At 46.1% G+C, this 27,500-nt stretch overlaps 1 protein-coding gene across 2 annotated transcripts in view; it reads right to left on the minus strand.

The window, feature by feature from the left end:
- LOC143296731 (uncharacterized) overlaps positions 1-27,500 on the minus strand; it is a 154,819-nt gene that overhangs the window by 47,990 nt on the left and 79,329 nt on the right. For both annotated transcript variants that reach the window (XR_013057160.1, XM_076608788.1), the window contains exon 7: positions 17,441-17,565. Coding sequence is in view for 1 of the 2 variants with exons in the window: in XM_076608788.1 (XP_076464903.1) it covers positions 17,441-17,565 (125 nt within the window). In the remaining variant the exon portion in view is untranslated. The remainder of the gene's footprint in view (positions 1-17,440; positions 17,566-27,500) is intronic.

Below are 27,500 nucleotides of genomic sequence, written 5' to 3' on the forward strand. Positions count from 1 at the left end.
GACAGAGAGACGGAAGACAGGGAGAACGACACCGACTGACGACGTGAGTGAGGCGAGAGGCGGACGGACGAACAGTCAGCAGCACACAACAACACAGCACAGCACAGCACAGCACGGCACAGCTCGCGCCGACTGCTGTACCGTTCAATACCGTTATCTATCTACTACCCTCTTGCTTTCTGAGGCCCCCAGAAGTGGTGGCGGATGATTCACACACACACACACACACACACACACGCCACTAAGATGTACGCAGGACAATCACACACACACACATACACACCAGTTATCACACCACACAACTCACAGCTGTCCCCACCCCCTTACTCCCTCCCTCCCCTCCCCAACCCCCATGCCGCAAACCCACAAGCCTTCTTCTTCAGTAGCTCACCTCGGTCAAGACGTCCACGGCCTAAAGCTCTAACAGCGTTCCCTCCCCACACCACCAGCAGCGACTTCTCCACTCCCACACACCACTTCCACAGCCTGCAGGGATACGTCTACTCCACGCACACACACACTCTCTCACACTGAACGTTGGGTTTCGTTCGTTACAGTGACTTAGGCATTAAAACGGACTTCCTTTATCAACTTGTCTCCACAGCCTTCAAATCCTGTTGACTTGGCCTCGTTCAAGGCGTGTGTCGCCCGCAGCACGGCTGTGTTCACGTCATGAGGTTTATTTCAGGGCCGTCGCCCGCGTTCAGAACACGGGCATCAAAGGGAGACCTCCAGTCAATTCCTTGTCTTTTCAAAGACAGCAACCACCACAGCAATAATCTATAACTCCCCCTCCCCCTCCTCTCCCCTCCACCTTTCCTTCGTATCACACCATTCCTCACAGGCATACATGGCATGTTCATTCTTCAAATAAGCCCCCATCCCACCCCTTCCATCCCCCCCATCCCCTCGTCTCATCTCGGTAACGGCACACTGGCCTGTTGAACCGGCCATAAGTCTTCTGCCTCCCATTATTCAAGGAATGGATTCCCTGTGGACATCCATGTGGCGTGGATGTCTATCTTTGTCTGAACTCCGAACACATTTGACAGCTTGCATTCAGTGCACGCCCTCGAAGTAGATGTGGGCAAACATGCTTATCGTTCAGATTTAGTAGTAAACAGCCATTATGTACTACTGAACAGAATGTCTTCCCTCTTTACAATTCTGGCGTCCCACAGCGAAACATTAAAGAGACGAACATTTGATGGGAATACCTCCCTCCGCCCCTGTTCGAACACAACACCGCCTGCACAGAGGCAGAAGGCAGGTGGCGCCAAAAAAGGAAGGGTGTATTGATCGTCTTGCTTTTTTGTCGGCGGGCGCGCGTGCAAGTTGGTGTTACGCAAACACCCGACCCTGTATAAAAAAAATAAAAAAAAAAAAAAAAAGAAAGAAAGAAAAAAAAAAGCTTGGTGACAAAAAGAGAAAAACCGCAATGAGTTATTCGCTCGTCCGCCAAGGCCAGTGAGTTATGTTATCTGCACTGACACTCAAACAAGTTTGTGCCAGTCACAAACATTAGGGTCAAAGCTTGCGTGATGGACAGCACATACCCGCACGCGCCCCCCTCAACGACACAACTATCATGCTAATCTTGTGCTCTGTGCAACACATTACTCACACACACACACACAAGAGAGAGAAAGAGCGGTAGCAGTGGGGGTGAGTAAGGTGGGGTGGGGCGTTCAGATGATAAGGTGACACTGGCGGTGAATATAGTGGGTGGGGATATTTGAAGCAGTAGAAAAACAACTCGGCTAGTGGAGCGGTGATTCGTAACCCGAATTACTAAGTAAAAAGGGAAATGACTGGGGTATATATATATTTTTTAATTAAGGGGTGAAAACAGGTGAGAGGGGCAACATCACAGTGAAAGAAAACACACAAAAAACCCCCCTACATCCAGCACAGACCACAAAGGCGGTCCAAGCACTGGGAGTGTGGGAGACAGGGTGGAGGAAGAAGGGAAGTTTTCCTCCCTTCCTATCCTCTCCACTCCTTCCTCTCTTTGTTTTCCACCCGCACCACCAATCTGAGACAGCTCACAGACGCCCGGCGGGTACCACGACGACATGTGTAAACATAATGGAATTTTACTGTTCGTTTATTATCATTATTATTTTTTGTCTTTGTTCCGTGCACCGAGCGGCGCGGTGAAGGTGGGAGCGATACCTGACGTGTGGCACGTGCACAGCATCACACCATCAGTGTGTTGGTCAGGACAGGCCGACACCATGGCCTGACTGTCACCCCACACACCTCGCCCAATGGGAGGGCCGGTTCGTTAACTGTATTGTTCACAGTCACTCAAATAATGTTCTTTATCAATCTCTCTCTCTCTCTCGTGTGTGTGTGTGTGTGTGTGTGTGTGTTTGTGTGCCACTGTGCATAATTAAGTATCAGCGTGTCTGTGTATCACCGTGTCTGTTTCCGCTTTGGTGTGCCTGCAAGTGCACTGTAAAGTTGTCAACATTGTTTCTGTGCAGTCGCCTCATTTACGTGCACGCAGGCAGAAGGACGCAAGTGAAATATCCACAAACATAATCATATATATGCAGTCAAGTGGAAACGTACACAGTGTTTCTCCACTTCAATGAACTGACTGCGTGATAAGTTTGCTTACACCCTCTTTTTTTGTTGTTGGATATTTGTGTATACGTGCTGCAATGTGTGAATGCGTGCGTGTCTGAAGCAGCCTGCAGTGAACAGCTTTTGTTCAAAAGGCCACGAGAACAAGACAGGTAAGCCCGCCCAGGGCGTTTCATGAGGCCCCCGTCAGGTCAGGTGTGCTCCGTTGAGTCGCCTGACCGATCCGAGGAACGGAACACTTGGAAGGAAAAAACAGAAAAAGAACAAGAGAGGCAAGGCCTTCAAGACTCACTTGTGATACACTGAAAAAAAAAAAATTAAAAAAAAAAATAAAAAAAAATCCAAGCTTTTTATGTATTGTGTATAATTTCAAAATGTAATGTTTAAGATGAGAAAGATCAGTTTAAAGCGAATTAAGTCCCCTAGCATTAATTACAGTGTAATTTCCCTTTTTTATAATCTGCACCAAAACGTTTGCAAAATAAATAAAACTTCCATGCTTAGCAAAAGAAGTTCCTGTTTGAACAAAAAATGATAATAATGACTGCTCTTGTTGTTGGGTCAGAATATCAGATCAAAGTGCCAAGTTTAGAGAATACAAAAAATATGAATATAACAGTAAATGCAGTTTGCATATAATTAGGCTTCATTTTTTATTTTTTTGTGCCCATCCCAGAGGTGCAATATTGTTTTAAACAAGATGACTGGAAAGAACTGAATTTTTCCTATTTTTATGCCAAATTTGGTGTCAACTGACAAAGTATTTGCAGAGAAAATGTCAATGTTAAAGTTTACCACGGACACACACACACACACACACACACAGACAACCGAACACCGGGTTAAAACATACTCACTTTGTTTACACAAGTGAGCCAAAAAAGGAACGACATAAAATGTCCGCGACGTGACGGGTATGACGTTCACAGTTCTGGGAAATTAACCACCACTGTTGGTATCAGTTCCCTTGGATGACAGGGAAATGTGACGGGGTGGAGTGGTGTGCACTGGCGACGGGAGAGGACAAATACTGTATATATTGTATAGTACTACTCGATGGAGTTTTTGTTTTGTCCCGTCACACATACTGGTGATTTTTGGCATTTTGTTAAAGTGTTGGTTTTTACATTTTGTATATTTTCGTTTTGGAGAGGTGGGGAAGGAGAGGTGGGTGAATGGCGAGTTGGGAAACCGGGTTGATGGAGGGTGGAATTTGAAATAAATACGTGACATAGAGAATACTATTGGTGGGTTTTTTTTGTGGTTTTTTTCTCTCGTGACAACAGATTCATCTGTGTGAAATTCGGGTTGCCCTCATCGGGGAGATACCAGACACAGTTGTAAATCACGGTCTCTGCCTACAGTCTGTAGCCATCCCCTCTATCAGTAGCTCACGGGACAGTCCCCAGCACACAATGAAAATAGTCTCCATCATTGTCATGACCACTTGACCACACCGTCACCCACAGCCAGGAAATGAGACACCCCATGCCTGTCTGTCTGTGTGTCACGTGCAGTCCTGCATCACCACCCCTCCCTCACCTCAAAGCAGATGTGGTGTACAGTGCATGGATTCAGCTGATTTCCGTCCTGGCCACCCCACCCCTCACTGCTTCATTCCGCTGTGTGGCATCGTGACCTTAGCGTGATGATAAATGATGATGGTGATGGTGGTGGTGTGTGAGTGTGTGTGTGTGAGGGAGGGAGGAGAGGGGAGGGGGAGGAGCAATGCAAAACGTCACATCACTCTGCACGTGCACTCGCTAGGAGCGTTTAGTATGAACTTTCTCTCTTTGTGTCACTGAAACCGACGTGCGCCCGCGTCAACCAATCAAGCTTTAATTTCTAAAACTAGCTACTGTGTAGGTCTTCTCTATTTTTCCGGTCATTTTAGAAAGGTTGGGTTGGTTGTAATGAATGACTGACTGGGGAAGAGCGTTCTGATGCAACCACTGGGGCAGTCCGCACATTCGTGTGTATGTATATGAGAGAGGTCGAGGTCGTGGTCATGGTGTTCAGTTCTTGGGTCTTGGTTTGGTGAGGGTGTGGTATCGTTGTTCGAGGGGGTGGAGTCAAGGGTGTCTGTCCGGGTGGTTGGGGAGGTCCACCTGACATTTCCGAGGTGCCGGGGGGGGAGGGGGAGGGCGTGGTGTCCTGGATCATTACATCCCCAGTCACCTCCCTTTATTGGCTCCATGCTGACGTAGCTCTGCTGTTTAAAGCACAAGGATTTCTGGTTTGACCCAAATGTAGGCAAGACTTTGTGTGTGTGTGTGTGTGTGTGTGTGTGTGTGTGTGTGTAGGGGGTCGGGGGGAAGGGGGAGGGGGGGGTTGGTTTGCTCTCTCCCTCCTCGGTATATGACATTGGTGGAGGTGGGGGCAGACTGACAGTGAGGAAGAGACATACACACAGACACAGCGAGGGTGGGAGAGGCATACACATAAGGGGGTGATGGGGGAAGAGAGACAGAAAGACTCACAGACGGCGAGAGAAAATGAGGGCACCAATCAATAATGCCCTGACCTAGATTCACACGTCCGTATTCCCGTCTCTCTCTGACCACCAGCCACAGTCCTCTATCCCCCCACCCCCATTTCCTCTTGAACCCCTGTTTCCTCCTCAGCAAAATACCCCCCCCCCCCCCCCCGGGTGTTCATCCTTGTTATATTACTTACATGCATTCAGACTGGCGTGCGAATCGACGTACACAAGATATCACTGTTTCACCCTCCAGTTTGCACTGGAAGCGTAGTAAACGAGAGAAATCCCACTAGGATCACATATCATGGTGTTGGCAGAACGGATCACGTTATGTTGAGTGGACGTGAAAGAGTTGTCATGCCGTGTGTCAACTGCACTGCCACCCCGAACAGCAGGTTGTGAAATCAGAAAATTTCTGTCACCAGATAACAGAAGGCATTGGTACTCACTCGGTCGGGTTCTTCAGGCTGCCCAAGCAACATATCACCCAATCTCTTCTTGAATGAAATGACCGACTTTCTGTGGATACTGGAGATGTGTCTTCTCCCTCCCTGTCTATGTCGCGTACAATTCACTCTGTCGTCGCCACTGTCACAAGCATTATCAAGATCGGCGCACCCAAGCCTAGGTCAGTGAACAAAAAGCAGGGCACCCACTCCCCGACCTATTCCCCCCACCCCCACAGGTGACCTTGTTGGTGAAGGCTGGGATCAGAGTCAGTGGAGCGGGGCCACCACCACGCCATGTTAATGATAATAACACACACACACACACACAAAACAAAAACACTGGAACTGTCACAGGAGGGAGGGAGGGAGAGACACAGAGACAACACAGACAGCTGACTGACGGAATCCCCCAAGGCTGCCAGCACTCGACACACCCATTTCTTTTTCCTGTCCATATCTGCCTTTCAGTTCACCGGCCACCAAAAGACAGCTCTCTGGAAGTAAACACGTTTGTCTTCCTTGGGAGCATTAAAGAGCTCTCTGTTGGGGATTCTTTTTGCTTCGCTGACACTCACAACACTTCTCTTACTGTGAATAAAAAAACGCTCAAGATTAGGGGGTGGAGCTGGGGAATCTCCCTCAATAAATACAAATTCTTTCTGAGAGTAAAAACGCACCAAACCGTGTCTTATTCAAAATGACCAGCACGTCTGTTTAACCGAGAAGTGGATACTAACAGATGTCTGTCAGTTTCACATTTTATCTCTCTTCTATTTGGACATGTGGGCCCATTCAAATCATTGAGTCAGAGTAGTCACCCCTCTGAGACAAACACTACCTCTGTTCTCTGTCTTGAGAGAAAAAAAAGTCCCCTTTCTCTCAGGACCACACTGTCACCAGTCTTGTCAAATAAAAACACCTCTCACTCTTTCAAGACAACAAAAAACATGGCACTGTCACAGAGAGGTACACCTTTCTATTCAGGCAAAAACCACTTCCCTTTTATTGACTTCAACACAACTCTTTCACTGAGAGAGAGAAAAAAAAAGAGAGGAGATCCATTTCACAGTCAGAAAAAAGGTACATGTATTGTTCAGCTGTATACAGCTCAGCTAAATAACACAGAGAAAACAAGTAGTTTATTTATTTTTTATATTTTATTATAATACACACTGACTCTGAGATCTGTACACAAAAATTATGTCCAACTCTGAAAACATAACTTCCACTAGTTCCAGCCTAACCTAGGTTGTGTTGGTCCCCCCACCTTCCCCCCAAAAACCCCCCCACAAAAAACAAAACAAAAACAAAACATGCTGCCACATACCAGGCAAGAAGTGTTAACACCTTGGTGACCAATAATTAAATCCAATTAAAAAAACCTTTGGAAGGACAGGAAAGAAGGACACCATGGCAGACTGCTGTACAGGAAATGCATATTTATTTACTGGTGAAACAAAACCACCACCCTGTTTACATGAAACAGCTTATTCAGAAGTTCCAAAATAAACCCCCTATCACACACATACAGCTTATTCAGAAGTTCCAAAATAAACCCCCTATCACATGATTCCATGTTTCACCCATGCCCTGCAGTGCAGCAGTACACAACTTTCTGTTCAACTATCCAACATGATACTGAACTGTCTCACAGCAAAAGAACAATTACCACTATTAACTTCATGCAGCACAAGAATACTGTGCTCTGGGCCACACAAAACCAATAATCCCTGTGTCTCTGAGCAAACAAAGCCAATTGGCATCAGATAAGCTTGTTTTTCAAGGCTGCCAAATTCAGAACCTCACAACCACCAAACTGCTAAAAGAACTGTTTACTCATGATCAAACATAATGCAACAGTCCACACATTTGCAATTTTCCTGTTAATCAGGTCAATTTGTGTCTTGCCACCCGCTCAAATTATTTCCGGCTGTCGACTCGTTTTCTCGGCACACCGTGTCTGACTAGCTCTAAACGAAAGCAATTAACCAGAACCAGTTGTGCGGTGTTAGTACCATGCAAAAACAACAAACTTGAGGTTGCTGCTGCTATGACCAGGGCTAACTGACCAGAATTGATCAGGGGACAGAGGGGACAGAGAGGGGACAGGCAAGCAGTGACACAGGACTTCATCTTAACTCTTTCCATATGAACGGCGAAAGAGACGACGTTAACAGCGTTTCACCCCAATTACCACCATCAAAATATTGCAAGTGGAAGGCTCTTATACTGAAGAGGTGAATGTTGACAAAGAATACCACAATTCTGACGACGGAAGCTAAAGGTTGGGTCATTGAGACATCCAATGGACATCCGAGGTGTCTGTGTAGAGGAGAAGAGAGGACTGGCCATACTGAGTTAAACAACACCTCTTCTGGCCGACTTCAATCCTTCTGTCTTCTCCCTCTGGTGTATTATTCTTCAGGTTCACAAAGACAAAGACCCCCCCACTCCCCCCACCACACACACACACACACACTGGGGAAACATATAGGAGGGGGAAAGGGTGAAAGGGCAAGTGAAAGTGAGAGGCAGATGGAAAGAAAAAGGCAGAGGGAGGGAGGTAGGGGCAGAGGTAGGGAGAACGGAGTTGGTTTCTCTGAATTTTACTGCTTAATTATGATTCAGAACACAAATTAAAAAAAAAAAAAAAAAAAAAAAAAAAGCTCATGAATACAATATGCAGCAGTGTTACACAGCAAGACATCACGACAGTGCTGCCACCATACCAAAACATGACCAATCAGTTTTACAACACACTGTTCACTGGTGCGAATCCACACACTCTCTGGTTTCTCTTTGTAGTCAACACGTTTTGGCCCTTGCATACCTTTAGATAAACGTGACCTTCACTTAAAATCCCCCCCCCCTTCTTTCCCCCAGATTCCCCACCCTCCCTGCATGGATACACTGACACAGAGGGTCCCCACCCTTCCCTGATAGTGATACAGTGCAGAAGGGATCTGATTCCCCTGACCGACAATAGTCACTGAAATCCACCCCTGGTGTCTCCTGTCTACACCTGGGTGATAGAGTCCTCCCAGTCAGGTACGGAAGGGGTAGGTACTGACATGAATATAGCTCTGCGTGCCATTTGTTCTGCCCAGGAACAGAGAAGAAAGTGTGCCACATGACACCAAGTCTGACCCCTTCAACTCAGTCTTAAAATTTCTTTTTTTATCTGCACCATCATCTGCACCGTTCCAGTCCATTACTCCCACACTGCTCATCTCAACCCCCCAAAACACAGCCACACCTGGGTCTGTCTGCCGTATTCCCAGTGCCAGCAGTCCACAGGGACTCTTGATCTAAGGTCAACACGAGACCACTCACCGGAAGATCCCAAACTGCAACTGAGTCACTTTGATGGTGTTCAGTGGTGCCTGTTCTGATTCAGTGCACAGAGGACACCACCTACCAATCCTCGTTAGGATGAGTTATGTTTCTTTGTCCTCTCTGAGTATCCCCATCTGCATTCTTTTCCACTTCCTCTCTCCACACACAACATACACATACTAACTTACATGGACATCTCTACGTGTGCAGAATTCACACAAACACACATTTAATTACACATACTTAACTGTGACCCACTAGTGCAGACTCTGGCAGGGGTCTGACATTCCTGTCCTATGCAAACTACTATCCGCCTATGCGGAGAAAACGAAAGTAGCTACGGTCGATAACCTCCCGGAAGTAGGTAACACACATACATACACACACATACATCGCCATGGACGCACACAAGAACACAAAAAAACATGCACACACATGTGCATGCATGCATGTAAGCACACACACACACACACGCACACGCACACACACGCATACACACACAAAAGCAGATTCATGCACTGCAAACAGCTGAGGTCAACAAGCTCCCACAATGGTGGGCCCTCCACAATAAACACTGTCAGGGCTGATTAGCTGTTCACCGTAGTGTGTCCACATATCACAATTTCCCTTTTGGATGACGGCATGTCTCCATACTGCTTTCCTCAGTCCTTCAGCACAAATACACTGTGGTCACACTGCCTTTCTCCCTCACCCCAGTCACTTTCTATCTACTCCCCTGTTAGATTTTTCTCACCAGAACCAAAGCAGAACCAAAGCACAAAACTGTGTACGATAATGTCCCTTTGCAAACACATCTGGAAAAAAAACAACCAACAATCTTATTATGTATGTCCCTCTCCACTGTTACATTTCTGTAGTATGGTTTTAAATCAGCATCGCTCACTGTGTATTTGTAAAGTCATTTGTTTCTCTTCAAAGCCCTGACTAATCTGGGTGGAGCTTTATCGAAAGCCTTGTATCACAAAACAAAACCTCTGTCAAGTGTCTCTCTGCAAATAACTCTCCTCCAAAACTTGTCATTTATGTAACTTTATCCATGTATTATTATTCACTGATGTACCACTCATTTATTATTTATCAATCCAGTCATTAAAAAGAAAATCTTGCTCTGAATGTAATTGTATATCATGTAAATGGGTGAACAGGTAGAGTTATGCCACAAGCCGCAGTGCTGTAATTATAATGCGATACACACACACACACACACACAGAGAATGACACCTGCCACTGCTCCACCTACCCCCAACCCCGCACAAAAACACACCCCACACTCACCTCAAACACCACAGTCAGATCAGCACAGAACTACAATGTCAGCGTACTCCAACAGTGATGTCACAACATGAGCGTACTCCAACAGTGATGACACAACATGAGCGTACTCCAATATCACTGTCACAACGTCAGCGTACTCCAATATCACTGTCACAACGTCAGCGTACTCCAATATCACTGTCACAACGTCAGCGTACTCCAACAGTGATGTCACAACGTCAGTGTACTCCAATATCACTGTCACAACGTCAGCGTCACAACGTCAGCGTACTCCAACATCACTGTCACAACGACAGCGTACTCCAACAGTGCTGTCACCACAGACAGTATCCAAACGGCACACTGAATCCCCAATCAGTTGGCCCAGAGCACAGCAAACAAGGCAGCGTCTATGGTGAGACAGGGGAAGGGTGGTCGAGGTTCAATGACAACAAGTAGAGCGACCTGTGTCGGGGGACACGACACGCGGGGTCCCTGCCATGAATGGAGGCAGCCACGCGAACGGGGGACCAGGGAGGGAGGGGCCAGGTGACAGCAGCTCTGTGAGGCCACACGCTCTTCACATACCCTCTCCCCTCCTCTCTCTCTCCAATATGCTCTTAACTTCCTCTCTCTCTTTCTTTCTCTCTCTCCCTGCCACATGCTCTTCACAACACCCTCTCCCCTCCTCTCACTCTCTCCCTGCCACACCCTCTTCACAATACCCTCTCCCCTCCTCTCTCTCCAATACGCTCTTAACTTCCTCTCTCTCTCTTTCTTTCTCTCTCTCCCTGCCACATGCTCTTCACAACACCATCTCCCCTCCTCTCACTCTCTCCAATACCCTCTCCCCTCCTCTCTCTCTCTCCAATGCCCTCTTACTCTCCTCTCTCTCTCTCCCTGCCACACCCTCTTCACAATACCCTCTCCCCTCCTCTCTCTCCAATACCCTCTTACCCTCCTCTCTCTATCTCTCTCTCTCCCTGTGACACCCTCTTCATGACACCCTCTCCCCTCTCTCTCTCTAATACCCTCTTACCCTCCCCTCTCTCTCTCCCTGTGACACCCTCTTCACAACACCCTCTCCCCTCCTCTCTCTCTAATACCCTCCTCTCTCTCCAATACCCTCCTCTCTCTCTCCCCCTGCCACACCCTCTTCACAATACCCTCTCCCCTACTCTCTCTCTCTCTCCAATACCCTCTTACCCTTCTCTCTATCTCTCTCTCCCTGCGACACCCTCTTCACAATACCCTCTCCCCTCCTCTCCAATACTCTCCCCTCCTCTCTCTCCAATACCCTATCCCCTCCTCTCTCTCTCTCTCTTCCTGTGACACCCTCTTCACAATACCCTCTCCCCTCCTCTCTCGCTCCAATACCCTCTTACCCTCCTCTCTATCTCTCTCTCCCTGTGACACCCTCTTCATGACACCCTCTCCCCTCTCTCTCTCTAATACCCTCTTACCCTCCTCTCTCTCTCTCCCTGCCACACCCTCTTCACAATACCCTCTCCCCTCCTCTCTCTCCAATACCCTCTTACCCTCCCCTCTCTCTCTCCCTGCGACACCCTCTTCACAATACCCTCTCCCCTCCTCTCTCTCTCTCCAATACCCCCTTCCCTCCTCTCTCTCTCTCTCTTGCCATGCGATGTGCATATATTTTTTTCCTTACTTTTTTTTTCAGTCTTCTTGTATTTCCTAGATTAGTTTATACGTTTTCTTTACGAGGGTAGGATGAAAACAGGCCGGTAAGTGCCTATTCCTTTTCCCTCAATAAAAAAGTTTCGATTTCGATTTCTCTCCAATACTCTCTTCCCCTCCTCTCTCTCTCTCCAATACCCTCTCCCCTCCTCTCTCTCTCCAATACCCTCTCCCCTCCTCTCTCTCTCTCCAATACCCTCTTCCTTCTCTCTCTCTCCAATACCCTCTTCCCCTCCTCTCTCTCTCTCTCTCCAATACCCTCTCCCCTCCTCTCTCTCTCTCTCCAATACCCTCTTCCCCTCCTCTCTCTCCAATACCCTCTTCCCCTCCTCTCTTCCTCAATGGCCAACACGCTGGAAAATACTCTCTTCCCCACTCCTCCCCCACAACACGTCCAATCCAGTCTCTCTCTCCACCCAGCCTGCAGCCAAAGCTGAAAGGGAAAGCCAGCTGGCTTTGTCAAGAGCCCGGTTTCTCACAAAACCACCTGCATAATGCGGGCCTCACTTGACAGGTAAAAGGCGAGGAAATGCAGCTGAACACCTCTCTGCCGGAACAAAGCCCCGGCAAGTCAGCGCGACCTGCGTGTGGTGCAACAGTGAAGGTCACCGCAGCACTGAAGGGCACACTAACATTTAAGTTCACACTGCTGGATACACTGTCAGCAGGCAGGATCAGTCCTAATCTATACCCTGCAGTCAGGATCTAGCCTAATCTATCTCTAGCAGTCATAATCAATCCCAATCTACTCACACCGTTCAGGAGGTCAGGATAATCCTAATCTATCCAATCAGTTAAATCGTAATCTATCTAATCAATAAATATCAATCTCAATGTATGTCCAGCAATCCGAGTCAATCAGGATTTATCCCCAGCAATCAGGATCATTCAGGATCTACTCCATGCATTTCGGGATCACCCAGGATCTATCCCTAGCAGTCAGGATCACCCAAGATCTATCCCCAGCAATCAGGGTCAATCAGGATCTATCCCTAACAGTCAGGTTCAATCAGGATCTATACCCAGCAGTCAGGATCACTCAGGATCTAGCCCCATCAATCAAGGTCAATCAGGATCTATCCCCAGCCATCAGGATCACTAAGGATCTATCCCCATCAGTTAGACCACCCAGGATCTATCCCTAGCCATCAGGATCACTAAGGATCTATCATCAGCTTTCAGGATCACTAATAATCTATAACTGACCATCAGGATCACCCAGAATCTATACCAAACATCAGGATCACTAAGGCTCTATGCCCAGCAATCAGGATCACTCAAGATCTATGCCTAGCAGTCAGGATCACTCAGGATCTATCCCCAGCAGTCAGGATCTACACCCAGCGGTCAGCATCATTAAGGATCTATGGATCAACCCTAACCCTTTTCCATCTCATCTCTCTGAGCTCTTCGTCCTGAGCCCTGCTCGCACTTCACTCCAGTGTGATGACACAGTCTGTGTGGCCTCAACCTCACCCACCCACCTGTCACATGCCTTCTGAAACCTGCCCCAACAGGAAAAGAAATGCCTTTATCTGTAACACCACTGACATACAAGCTTCCTTCCCTGAGTTGAGTCACTGGCCAGCTGGCATTACCTTTTTGTCAGTTTGAATTCACATGGATCATTTCCAAACCTTTGAAAGGCATGGACAAACATATCCGTGTCTGCATTATGTCAATGGCTGTTGGCACACAAAGAAATCCAGCGCCGACGGTTTGAATCAGAGTACTTGACGACACACCTCAGCGTTGAGGGTCCAAAGTAAATCAAGAAAAAAAGAAGCCATGATGTTAGTTGTTTAATGTGGTTTTTATGATTCTCATGTATGTTCCAGCTGTCTTTTTCCACGATCTGTTTTCCACTTGCTTCCCTGCCACAAGCATAACCACCTGGAGACGTTCACAACAAGGTTACATCTGTCTTCACTGTCGCTCCAACACCAGCACATCCATATCCACACAAAGGTTGTTCCTCAGTTATTCTCTTTTCAACTTCAGCCCCTCACATACTTTGCAAAAATTGTCCTCATCACTCTGTTTTCCTCATTTCAACCTCAGTCCCTGACAGACAATCCAAAGATTGCCCTGGCTACATTCAGTAATAAATCTTTGATTGAACATCAGTCCCTCAAATGACAATCCAAAGACTGCCCTCATTACATTGTTATCCTCATTTCAACCTCAGTCCCTCACAGACAATCCAAGATTGTCCTTGCTTCATCCAGTTATCATGAACTGAACCTCAGTCCCTCAAATGACAATCCAAAGATTTCCCACGTTACATTCAGTTATCTGGATTTGAACCTCAGTCCATCAGATGACAATTCAAACACTCTCTCATTACATTCAGTTACCTTCAATTGAGCCTCAGTCCCTCACACACTCTGCCCTGGCTGTTTTGTCTTCATCACTGTCCCAACAGCCTGACATCACCACACACAGAAAAGGTCACCAGCATGACTACCTGCACTCCACACACACACACACACAAGGGGAAAAGCAAATAAGGTGTGCACAAAACCAACCCCTCCAATGCCTGTGGCCACACAAACACTGTTCTGACCACTGGGGCCAGGGAAACAGACGCTGACCTTGTTCGTTTATTGACACACACATCTGTGGCACTGCTGCTCAGCATCAGCACTGCAAACCGACCTTACTTCATGTCAAAAAAGTAAAATGAACAGCCGATGTGACAATCTCCAACACTAGCGCAAATCCCAAGACCTTGTAGGCTGAATCCTGACCAACACATCCCATGAAAGGTTGAGCTGTTCACTTCAGTTGACACTGGCTGATTGCCGGTCTGGTCACCCCTTTGGCTAACACACAGCTTGATGTGCACAGCACACACACACTCACACACAGGGATGTCAACAGAGTGATATCACTGCTCTCCCTCCATTTCCTCCACCTGTTACAAGCTGTGTTGCTGGCACACACACACACACACACACACATGCACACTCCATGACTCAGTCATACAGCTGTCAGTGTAGATATCACACCTATCACACATTCATTCCTCTACCCTCCATCCGACTCCAAGTCACCACAAACTCTATATGGTTTTGTTCTGAAACAATCACACTTTCAACAACCTGTGACTAAAGTACTCTCCCCCCAAACCCTAAATCAAAATTAGTAAATGAATAAATAAAAAGCTTACGGATATCCAGTCTTTAAAACACATGCGATAAAGTCTTGATTTCTTTAGACATGATGATTAAGGTGACAATGAACACAAATACCCCCTTCTCCACAATAACTATCATCCACCTTATTTCAGCTGATTCTTCCCACCCACACTATGCATGGTTTACAAGACTGACTGACCTGTCTCCTACTAAGACAGAACATGTTATCCATGCTTCTGACAAGAACCCCTTCTACCAAAAAGAGTAAATGGAAAATCGGTAGGTATACTCTCTTTGCTTCTTCTAAATGACAAGTCATGGTCCTTTTTTCACAACTACCAACTCCCACTCATGGTAACCATGAGAAAAGGAGATTTATCCTCTTGATTGGCTGTAAGTACAAGCCAGTTCCATCAGTGTTTGTCACGCTGTTTTAAGCCTTGCACAAAGAGACAGACCTTCTTTTCATTACCATGCCAACTCTGAAAGTAGGGGAGGGGGAAAGTGAAGGGGGTGGAGGTGGAGGTGGAGATCATCATGTTCTGTCTCTCCCCCCTTCCTCCCCTGCCCACCACCACCACCAGCAACAGAAGCCACAGCCTGGTAATCAACAGGGATAAGCCAGTCCCTTCCCTGTGCCAACCTCCAGTCTCCATGGAGACAAAGAGGCAGCTCAGGCACAACCACCACCTTCATTCTCCTGTTAACTGGTCAACCAGTCATTATCTGATTTTTTTTTGTTTGTTTGTTTTGCTTTGTTTCGTTTTTGTTTTTTTTCCAATATGCAGCCTTTGGTTACTTGCAGTCCTGTCCAATGCCCTCCACAGAGATCATGTTGTGTGGTCACTGTCTGCAGCACGGTGACTGTTTAAAACATCATTCAGACATTCTCTTCCAAGGCAAAGAGCTTTCTATATAAACAAAGAACATTTGGTGATTATATGTCTGCGTTTCCACAAGCTGGAATCAAAGCAAGCTTCAATAATGATGGATGCTTATAATACCTAGCTGGTTTTTATTCCTCTCTCAGGTCCTTACATTTGTGACACACAAAAAAGAAAGTGTACCTCATTTTCAAATTTTGCAGCAGAAGGGACAAAAGCTATCAGTACTATCTAAATGTGGTCTGTATCGCAAGAAACTGTGACATGAAAGACATACCTGATCGAAACTTAGCAACACACCGTTAAAAAAACGTTATATTCTTGAGCTTATAAAGTAGACTTTAAGAGAAATGGAGTGATTGGATGGAAACTGTAACTGCAGGAAATCATGACTTTCAAGTGAGGCATGCCAATCCTGGGTAGCAGAAAGAGCTGTGAGGAAAAAGAACCATGTGCTGCTGACACACCATCAACGCAGGGGGATTAGAGGCCGGCGGGGAGCTCCAGTCAGCCACCGCCACCATGGCTTAGCTGGGTGTGGAAGACAACGCCTATGAATTTTTAGTCAATCGATCCGCCATGGCTTAGCTGGGTGTGGAAGATAATGTCTATGAATTTTTAGTCAATTGATCCGCCACGGCTTAGCTGGGTGTGGAAGACAACGCCTATGAATTTTTAGTCAATCGATCCACCATGGCTTAGCTGGGTGTGGAATGCAACATCTATGAATTTTTAGTCAATCGATACGCCATGACTTAGCTGGGTGTGGAATGCAACGTCTATGAATTTTTAGTCAATCGATCCGCCATGGCTTAGCTGGGTGTGGAAGACAATGTCTATGAATTTTTAGTCAATCGATCCGCCATGGCTTAGCTGGGTGTGGAAGATAATGTCTATGAATTTTTAGTCAATTGATCCGCCATGGCTTAGCTGGGTGTGGAAGACAATGTCTATGAATTTTTAGTCAATTGATCCGCCACGGCTTAGCTGGGTGTGGAAGACAATGTCTATGAATTTTTAGTCAATCGATCCACCACGGCTTAGCTGGGTGTGGAAGACATTGTCTGAATTTTTAGTCAATTGATCCACCACGGTTTAGCTGGGTGTGGAAGACAATGTCTATGAATTTTTAGTCAATTGATTCGCCATGGCTTAGCTGGGTGTGGAAGACAATGTCTATGAATTTTTAGTCAATCGATCCGCCATGGCTTAGCTGGGTGTGAAAGACAATGTCTATGAAATTTTAGTCAATTGATCCACCACGGCTTAGCTGGGTGTGGAAGACAACATCTATGAATTTTTAGTCAATCGATCCGCCATGGCTTAGCTGGGTGTGGAAGACAACGTCTATGAATTTTTAGTCAATCAATCCGCCATGGCTTAGCTGGGTGTGGAAGACAACGTCTATGAATTTTTAGTCAATCGATCCACCATGGCTTAGTTGGGTGTGGAAGACAATGTCTATCAATCTTTAGTCAATCGATTCAGTCACCAGGGTCCCTTTGCCCCCCACCCCCCAACAAAGCAACAAACAGATGAACCAACAGACCAACCAACAGACAGACAGACAGACCAAGGCCTGACCTGATGATGGCGAAGGCGCTCCTCCAGCTCAGCGTCAGTCCAGTCGGCACGGATGGTCAGCGGAAGCAGCCGGCTCTCTGTGGCGTTCAGCCAGCGTCGCAGGGCTGCCAGGTCCACTTCCAGGTCTGCAACACACACACCAGGCCCACACCGTCATACACCGGGCCCACACCGTCATACACCGGGCCCACACCGTCATACACCGGGCCCACACCGTCATACACCGGGCCCACACCGTCATACACCGGGCCCACACCATCATACACTGGGCCCACACCATCATACACCGGGCCCACACCGTCATACACCTGGCATACACTGTCATAGAATGGGCACACACCCTCATACAGTGGGCACACACCGTCATACAGTGGGCACACACCCTCATACACCTGGCATACACCTTCATAGAGTGGGCACACACCCTCATACACCTGGCACACACCTCCATCATTCTATCCACCCACTGTCCTCTGTCACACCACTCTGTCACTGGGTTTGAATTGTATTATTATTGTATTGTACTGTTTTTGGCTCAACAGATTTCTCTGTGTGAAATTTGGGCCGCTCTCCCCAAGTAGAGCGACACCTCTTTTTTTGTTGTATTTTTTCCTGCCTGAAATTTTATCTCTTTTCCTCTCGAAGTGGATTTTTCAATAGAAATTTGCCAGGGACAACTCTTTTGTCGCCATGGGTTCTTTTACATGCGCTGAGTGCATGCTGCACACAGAATCTCGGTTTATCATCTCATCCGAATGAATAGCATCCAGACCACCACTCAAGGTCTAGAGGAGGGGGAGAAAATACTGGCAACTGTGGGATTAAAACCAGTGCACTCAGATTCTCTTGCTTCCAGTGCGGACGCTTTACTTCTAGGCCATCACTACACTTTTGAGGCACATCACCTCACACTTGTGGCTCCCTCAGCTTATGATTATGAGATTGACATAAGTTTACAGTTGGGCCAACAGCAAAGTGAAAGCTGTGTGATCGATAGTTACTCTACTGCAATGGGAATTCATTTACAGCTTTGTCTTTTGTGAAGGACTATGACTCTCAAACTAGCAGGCAAGACTGCACTGGCTCTTAGTGCTGCAGCCTTGGGGTTTAGTTGCGCTTTGGGGGACCATCCCCAGTACTGACTGTGTGCTCCCCCCGAAAGACTGGGGATGTATCTTGGGCAAGACACTCTCTACAACAATCAAATTCCAGCCCAGAAAGTCTGAATAGCAGCAGCCTCCTCTGCTGTTCATTGTCGGACACGACTGCCATGCACATCACACTTCCCCGCTGTGCCCATCCCCCATTTTGACATTTCTTGAGATAGGCGTAATAGCCGAGTGGTTAAAGCGTTGGACTGTCAATCTGAGGGTCCCGTGTTCGAATCACGGTGACGGCGCCTGGTGGGTAAAGGGTGGAGATTTTTCCGATCTCCCAGGTCAACATATGTGCAGACCTGCTAGTGCCTGAACCCCCTTCGTGTGTATATGCAAGCAGAAGATCAAATATGCACGTTAAAGATCCTGTAATCCATGTCAGCGTTCGGTGGGTTATGGAAACAAGAACATACCCAGCATGCACACCCCCGAAAACGGAGTATGGCTGCCTACATGGCGGGGTAAAAACGGTCATACACATAAAGCCCACTCGTGTGCATACGAGTGAACGTGGGAGTTGCAGCCCACGAACGCAGAAGAAGAAGAAGAAGAGACATTTCTTGAGCCCTTGACTGCTGATCCTTGATGAAATGTGATCAGTGTGACATACACATGAAGCGTAGTTACTACTTTGTGTGTACTCATGTGCTGTTGTTGATTTTTTGCTGAACAAAATTAATGCGGCCCCAAGAGGAAGAAGTCCAGATGAAGAACAGTGAATGACACTGTGACCTGTGAGCTGAATGTTATCTCAGAGCAGTGACAACCCTTCACTGACAAGCAAATTCATCAGCAGAGTCAAGGAGTTAATGAATTCTCTCTCTCTGTCTCTCTCTCTGTGTTTGCGCCTTAAATAAATGATGGAGACTTTAAAAGATTTTTTCTTGTTTTCTACTGACTGTGGAAAATAAAGTGGCAATCAGGCAGTGTCAAGTGAGTCAAAACATTCTGGTGTTCAGGTATGATGGTGCATTATGCTGAGATAATCCTGAGGTAAATGAATGATGGAGACTTTTTTTTATAAGATTTTTCTGTTTTCTGCTGACAGTGAAAAATTAAGCGGTAAGTTGGCAGTGTCAAGTGAGCCAAAACATATCTATCTTAAGATGAGCATGATGTAAATGTAAGATGAGCATGAAGGAGACAAGAGAGGCAGAAGGGGAGAGAAGCTGACCGTATGCAGTGGAGAAGGCAGGGGGGACCATCAGGTTCAGGACCTGACCCAAGCTGTGGTCCACACACTGAGACACCACTGTCTGCACCTCACAACTCACACTGTGCATGTACCACTGCACTGCCTTCGATGTCTCCCTTAGGATCTCCATTGTCTGTCTGTCTGTCAACCACCCTACTGCACTATCAACTGCCTGACTGTCACCTGTGACTCTCTCACTTCTTCTGTCAACCACCTCACTGCACTACCAATGGCTGACAATGTTTGCTGTGTCTCTCACCTCTTCCGTCTCTCACCTGTCCAGCCAAAAATCACTAATCACCTGACCTTACAGCACCTACCTATCTACCCTGTGTCAACGTCTGATGTATCTGTCATACTTCCACCAGCTCGCTGCCTCAGTGAAATCACCCCTCAGTTGACCTGGCACTGACTGCTGTGGGACAATGTCCAACCTCTGACCGCTGCACTACCACCTGACCTCACTGTCAGCTCTGCAGGATGTCCACTGCACCACATGTAGATACCAGGTAACTATGACAGTTACTGCATTTTGCCTGGATGCCAGGTAACCAGGAGTCTCCACACCCCTGGATACCAGGTAACCAGGAGTCTCCACACCCCTGGATACCAGGCAACCACAGTTACTGAACCCCTGACTCATCACCTTACTGTATCACATATTCAAAAGTAAATCATGTTGCTGATACTATTATAGCCCAGCTGATCACAAAGGGGCCATTTTAAAGCTGACGAGAAAAGCATGAAGACAGGCAAAAAAAACAACAACAACAACAACAAACCAACTGACAAAGGATGTTCTTTCTCACAACAACCTATTTCTGATTCCTTGACAAACCCGACACAGAGCTGATAAGAAAAGCATGAAGACAGGTAAAAATATCACTTGAACGAAGGATAGTTTCCTCACACACACCAACCCTAACTCTGATTCAAATAACAAGCGTGCACCACATAAACTACAGCCTCGCGTGGCACTGTGTACAATATGAACAGGGCAGTAACAGCGGTTGTGTGCTGAATGAACAACGAGGGCAGGTGCTGTTATATAGGTATCCATATCAGTCAGTGCATGGGGAGACTGACTTTGGGAAAGGGGTTTGGGGGGGCGCATGTACCCTGCCACTCTTTGTTCTCAGACACACCACCTCATCGTTATAAACAGTGCTGCTACTTCCTATCACATGTCTGACCCACTGTCCAACATACTGGGGGTCACAACAAAACAGAAGATAACAGGCCCGGCAGTACGTGACCATTCAGGTGTACACACACATACAAACATCTATTCATTGTAGGAAAGAGGAATCAGCCTTTTCATAAAAAAAAAACCCAAACAAAAACGGACAAGCAATGATAAGTTAATTGAGCATACTCCACAGTTTCTACCATTATCATTCCTCTGAAGAAAGTCAAGGTCAGAAATGTGATTAATGTAATGTAGTTAAAGCTGGACGGAACTGGTTTGATTTGGACTGTGTGTGTGTGTGTGTGTGTGTGTGTGTGTGTGTGTGTGTGAGTGTAAGAGAGAGAGAGAGAGAGAGTGTGTGTGTGTTTAAGAGAGAGAGAGAGAGAGAGTGTGTGTGTGTGTGTGTGTGTGTGAGTGTGTGTGTATGTGTAAGAGTGAGTGAGTGAGTGAGTGAGTGTGTGTGTGTGTGTGTGTGTGTGTGTGTGTGTGTGTGTGCACGCCGTGTGTATGCCATATGTGTGTGTGTGTGTGTGTGTGTGCGCGCGCGCGTGTGCACGCCATGTGTATGCCGTATGTGTGTGTATGTGTGTGCACATGCATGCTCATGTGTGCGATGCTCATTCTGGTTCTTTACTAGTCCATATCATAAACCCTGACACTTTCCTCCCTGATTTGCCCCCATTCCTTGAACACCACCACAATGACCTCACACCCCATAAAACAAAACATGGTCCACTTCAGGGCCCAGGTGAACCGTCAGGTGTGTACAGGTGTGGTCTGGCATGGACAGCACTGCCGTGGTCCACAGGAACACCTCACCTGTCTGTCAGTCAGTCTGTCTGTCTGTCTGTCCATCCTCACATGTGTGGCTGGGGTTAGCGTAGCAGGGATCAAGACGCCAGCCTGTCCAGGGCAACTATACCTTTAGGCGGACAAGTGGAAATGCGCTCTCCACTTGTCCGCTGGACAATCAATTTTTGACTGTCAGTGAAAGGGTGACTGGGTAGTCGGTTTTAGTGCAGACTGATTGCATCCCCCCCACCCTTCTTTTCACTTTCTCTACCACCACTCCCACCCTGTTTCATTTTTCCTGTAATTTGTAACAAGATTATGTCTGCTGACTTCCTGCACTACCATAAGTTCACTTTTATCAACCATCTCTTTTCACAGGAAGGGCAATGTACTTGTCCCAGGAACTACTAAAAATTATCCAGTAATTTTGTTGCTGTGGTGTAGTGACCACACACACTATGACTTGGCCTGTCAGTCCCATCGCACTCATTATGTTGTAAGATGTTAAACGGATGCAGATAATCCATTACCACAGGTGATCAACTCACATGACCATGCATGTGTGCAGGGCATGTCATGGGCCTGGTTCATCAATTACCACCATGACAGGATGGGGTGCTAGACTGCCTTGATGAGTCATGCCTCACTTAACTCCTTTGCTGCCATCGGTGACTTTAGTTCACATCAACAGGTCATGTTTCAAAAGGACCATTTATTACACTGTAACAAAGCTTGACAGCTGCAGCCAGTTTCCTGTGCAACTGAACAATGACTAACCACTGCTCCTGATCCAAGATTGAAGTGAACAAGTCCAATGTATTGCTTTGACATAAACCTAACTGTATGACTGCCATACCAATACATACACAGAAAAACATCCCAGTTGTGTTTAACAAGACAAACATCCCGACTTGCTGATGACAGGCACAACAGCTGAATGGTTAAAAGATCTGACTTTCAACTGGAGGGTCCTGAGCTTGAATCCCAGTACAGGCGCCTGTTGGTGCACCAGGGTGGAGATTTTATCATTTCACATGTGAACAGCTGTGCATATCTTTACAAGCCTGAATTAAGCATGTGTAGAGTATATTGAAAATCAAATGCACTATCAAAGATCCTGTAGTCCATGGTATGCTTTGGAAACAATAACTGATTCTTTTTTATTTGTTTGATATTTTCAACTGAAGTGCTAAAATTAGTAAAAACACAAAAAAGCTCTATTACTTCATTCTGTAAAATAAATCAACAAACAGACTGAGAATGATTGAGTTTAACATGAGAACATGAGAGAAATCTCTTTAAAAAGAAAACATAAGCACTGTGCTCACCTAATCATTGCAGTCAAAACTTCAAATTGTATTAAATCAGTGTTTGTACTGTTTGGCGATTGTTCATTTAAGCTCCGAATCAAGTTATGTCTCAAATGAAATTACACCAACCTACAGAACATAAAAACTTAGACCAGAAATCCTCCCCTGTCCCCCCCTATGCCCCACTGGTTTCCTACCCCCCTTCCCCGCCCGCTCCCCCCACAGAGTTCATTTCTTAAGCATCAGCTGACAGCAAGTTAAGGGAAGCAATCCACTCTATCTCCTTCATTTATCCACTCATGAGTTGTCTTTCTTGTCCAGCTGACACTACCCATGTTTGGTCCTGACAGCTGAACTTGGGACTGTGTATTATCATATTGGAACTCTGACCTCTAAAGTTACACTTGAAGGGTTATACATATTTCAAATGTATATATAGTTGAATAATCTAAAAACTACCACCAGAGGCTAATGTATCTGCCTATACATACAACTCTCAGTTGTCTAAAAGCATTGTTGGAGCAGGCAAGAGAGAATTTGGCCTTTGTGTCTGAGGCATAAACTCCTCCACAGCTTTTTCAGCCCCTTCAACCCCAGAACAAACGGAAAAGCTAACACCCCCCATAAAGTCATGGTTTGTATGCCTTTTTCCCTTCTTCCACAAGACAGAAAAGAAAAGAACTGAAACCTCTGTGCTCCATGAAACAGGACAGTCAACAAACCCTCAGTCCAGGGGACGTAACCAACTCTATATGCTGCCTCAACTCACTGTGGTGGATTCTCTCCCTTGCCAGTCAGCCCCAGACCGAATCACACCAACCATGCTGTTGTTTTAGTTTTCCATTCCCTTCAGATCTTCTGCTGTATTACTATCACACCATGAACCCTCATCCTCACCTCGAACTGCAATAGTCTTCACAGAATGTCAAGCACCAGATGTGCTTGCTTCATGGTAAAGAATTTTTAGTAATTTTTATATGGTATCAACAACATCATTTTCTTCATGTTTTTAATTGCACAGCAGTTTGCCTAACTTGGCGCATGCATGTGTGTTTGTGTGAGGTGCATATACAAGTGTCTTTGTTCATGTTGTGTGCTCTCACAAAAATGTAACGGCAAACAGAACAAGAGAGGCAAGGCCTTCAAGACTCACTTGTGACTGAGAGTAAAACACACAAGCTTTTTATGTATTGAGTATAATTTCAAAATGTAATGTTTAAGAAAAGAAAGATCAGTTTAAAGCAAATTAAGTCCCCTAGCATTAATTACAGAGTAATTTCCCTTTTTTACTATCCGCACCAAAACGTTTGCAAAATAAATAAAACTTCCATGCTTAGCAAAAGAAGTTCCTGTTTGAACAAAAAATGATAATAATGACTGCTCTTGTTGTTGGGTCAGAATATCAGATCAAAGTGCCAAGTTTAGAGAATACAAAAAATATAAATATAATAGTAAGTGCAGTTTGCATATAATTAGGCTTTTTTTTTTTTTTTGGCCCATCCCAGAAGTGCAATATTGTTTTAAACAAGATGACTGGAAAGAACTGAATTTTTTGTATTTTTATGCCTAATTTGGTGTCAACTGACAAAGTATTTGCAGAGAAAATGTCAATGTTAAAGTTTACCACGGACACACAGACACACACACACACACAGACAACCGAACACCGGGTTAAAACATAGACTCACTTTGTTGACACAAGTGAGTCAAAAACAAAGAAAAACAACATAAATGAAAAGCAACAAGAAAACTGGTGATGTCATGAAGAGAGGCACTGAACATGTGTGCATGTCACTTGATATGTGTGTGTGTGTGTGTGTATGTGTGTGATAATAACCTGTACATGTGTACACCTGTTTTGCACCTGTGTGTATTCACACACAAGCAAACAAGTATTCATGTGTGATTGCAAATGGATGTGTTCCCTTGTTGACACATGTGCATAACTATAGGTGTGAGGCAACGGTATAACTATAAGGGACCTACTTCAAATACCATACTGTGTAATGCGTCATAGTAATGATCATGCAACCCAAAAGTTTCAAAGCTGGTTTACGTTCAAGGCTGTCTACAAAAACCCCTTTCACCACCAGGAACAAAGCCGTCATAATATTCAACTCACCCGCCCTCCTCTCCTACCTTCAAAATGATAACATTCAAATGTGGAAACGAATACTATAACAAAGTGCCTACAATCACCAGAATGTGTGACAGGACATGAAACAAAATTCCTCTTCCTCCTCCTCCACTAAGCTGTCAAAACAACTGTCCTTTGTTCACTAGGACAATGAAGATTATCCAACAGCTTGGGCCAACAGGTAGTCCCTGTGAAAGCCTCAGTCAGCCATGCAGGACAGTGCTGACACAGCTTGTCAGAACTGTAAACCAAACGTGTAGGAAAGGTGTGTATGTACAGTCTGAGGATGACAGTGACACCAGTCAGCCACAGACACAAAGGACTCTTTTCAAAGCCCACGCTTCATCTGTGATCTGATTCAGAGGGGAAGGGGGTAGGGGATGGGGGCTAGGTGGTGAAGGGGGGGAGGAGGGGAGGGGGAGCAACAAAGGAGAAAACAAAATATGGGACACCCACACCGTGACAGGGTCAGGACGACCTTCCTGGTCACATGACACAAAATACAAACGAGACGAAAACAGAAGCAGGAAAGAAATGATACTGACAATGCTGTTGGGGGAGTGCACACAGCCAGGTTTCAGTTACACTGAGGTGTCAAACTCTACAAACACTTGATCTGCTTTTACTGAAACTGGGTCCATACACACTACAGGACCTCTGTTGCCCTGGGAACATGGCCAAGATTATGCATGTCACGAAACACCACTGAGTCAGCAGCTGGGAAATACCCAAGTTTTAACTGCGACCATGCTGGGCCCGTCAACAGTCTGTTCCCTTCGGGTCACATAGACCTGGGGTTGGTCCACGCTGAGGGAAAGCATCAGAACTGTCCTGGTAAAGGTAGAAAGAAAGGAAAAAACAGAAAGAAGAAGTGGAGAGGAGGAAATAACAAGTCACACTGTTGTAAAAGGCAGGAGTGGGAAGGAGTGGGGTAGAGAAAAAAACAAAACTTTCCATGCAGAAAGATGAACCCAGACCAACATGGTTTGAGAACAAACAAAACAATGAAATAGCTGCGACTGTTTCAGATAACATGATTCTGAAAGAAAATCCTTGCAGACACAGTGTTTTGTCTTTTCTCCCACCACTGAAATGTGTGAGGGAATGACATGATATTCGATACACCTTGTGCCCTGGCCTCCACTGTCAGATCAATATCCTCCCTGGCTGTGGGATGAACTGGAACGTATCATCACATGATCCACTGACTACACCCCTGACTTCAACCATGCTGCCCAGTCTTTTACACTCTTAACATCATGACCATGGTGAAGAGACAGGAAGCTATCATCACCATGGTGAAAAGACAGGAAGCTATCATCACCATGGTGAACAGGAAGCAATCATGACCATGGTGAAGAGACAGGAAGCTATCATGACCGTGGTGTAGAGACAGGAAGCTATCATGACCATGGTGTAGAGACAGGTAGCAATCATTACATGATCAAGAGATAGGAAGCCATCATGACTTTGGTGTAGAGACAGGAAGCAATCATGACCACAATGAAGAGACCAGAAGCAATCATTACATGATAGAGACAGGAAGCAATCATGGCCATGGTGAAGAGACTGGGAGCAATCATAACCATGATGAAGATACCTGGAGCAATCATGATGATGGTGAAGAGACCAGGAGCAAGAGCAATCATGACCATGGTGAAGAGACTGGGAGCAATCATGATGATGGTGAAGAGACAAGGAACAAGAGCAATCATGACCATGGTGAAGAGACCAGGAGCAAGAGCAATCATGACCATGATGAAGAGACTGGGAGCAATCATGACCATGGTGAAGAGACCAGGAGGAATCATGACCATGGTGAAGAGACCGGGAGCAATCATGACCATGGTGAAGAGACCAAGAGGAATCATGACCATGGTGAAGATGCCGGGAGCAAGAGCAATCATGACCATAATGAAGAGACCAGGAGCAAGAGCAATCATGACCATAATGAAGAGACCAGGAGCAAGAGTAATCATGACCATGGTGAAGAGACCGGGAGCAATCATGACCATGATAAAGAGACTGGAAGCAATCATGACCATGGTGAAGAGACCGGGAGCAAGAGCAATCATGACCATGGTGAAAAGACCAGGAGCAATGACCATGATGAAGAGACTGGAGCAAGAACAATCATGACCATGGTGAAGAGACCAGGAGCAATCATGACCATGGTGAAGATGCCGGGAGCAAGAGCAATCATGACCATGGTGAAGAGACCAGGAGCAATCATGACCATGGTGAAGAGACCGGGAGCAAGAGCAATCATGACCATGGTGA

Source organism: Babylonia areolata, chromosome 21, assembly GCF_041734735.1.
Source record: "Babylonia areolata isolate BAREFJ2019XMU chromosome 21, ASM4173473v1, whole genome shotgun sequence".
Taxonomy (NCBI): domain Eukaryota; kingdom Metazoa; phylum Mollusca; class Gastropoda; order Neogastropoda; family Buccinidae; genus Babylonia; species Babylonia areolata.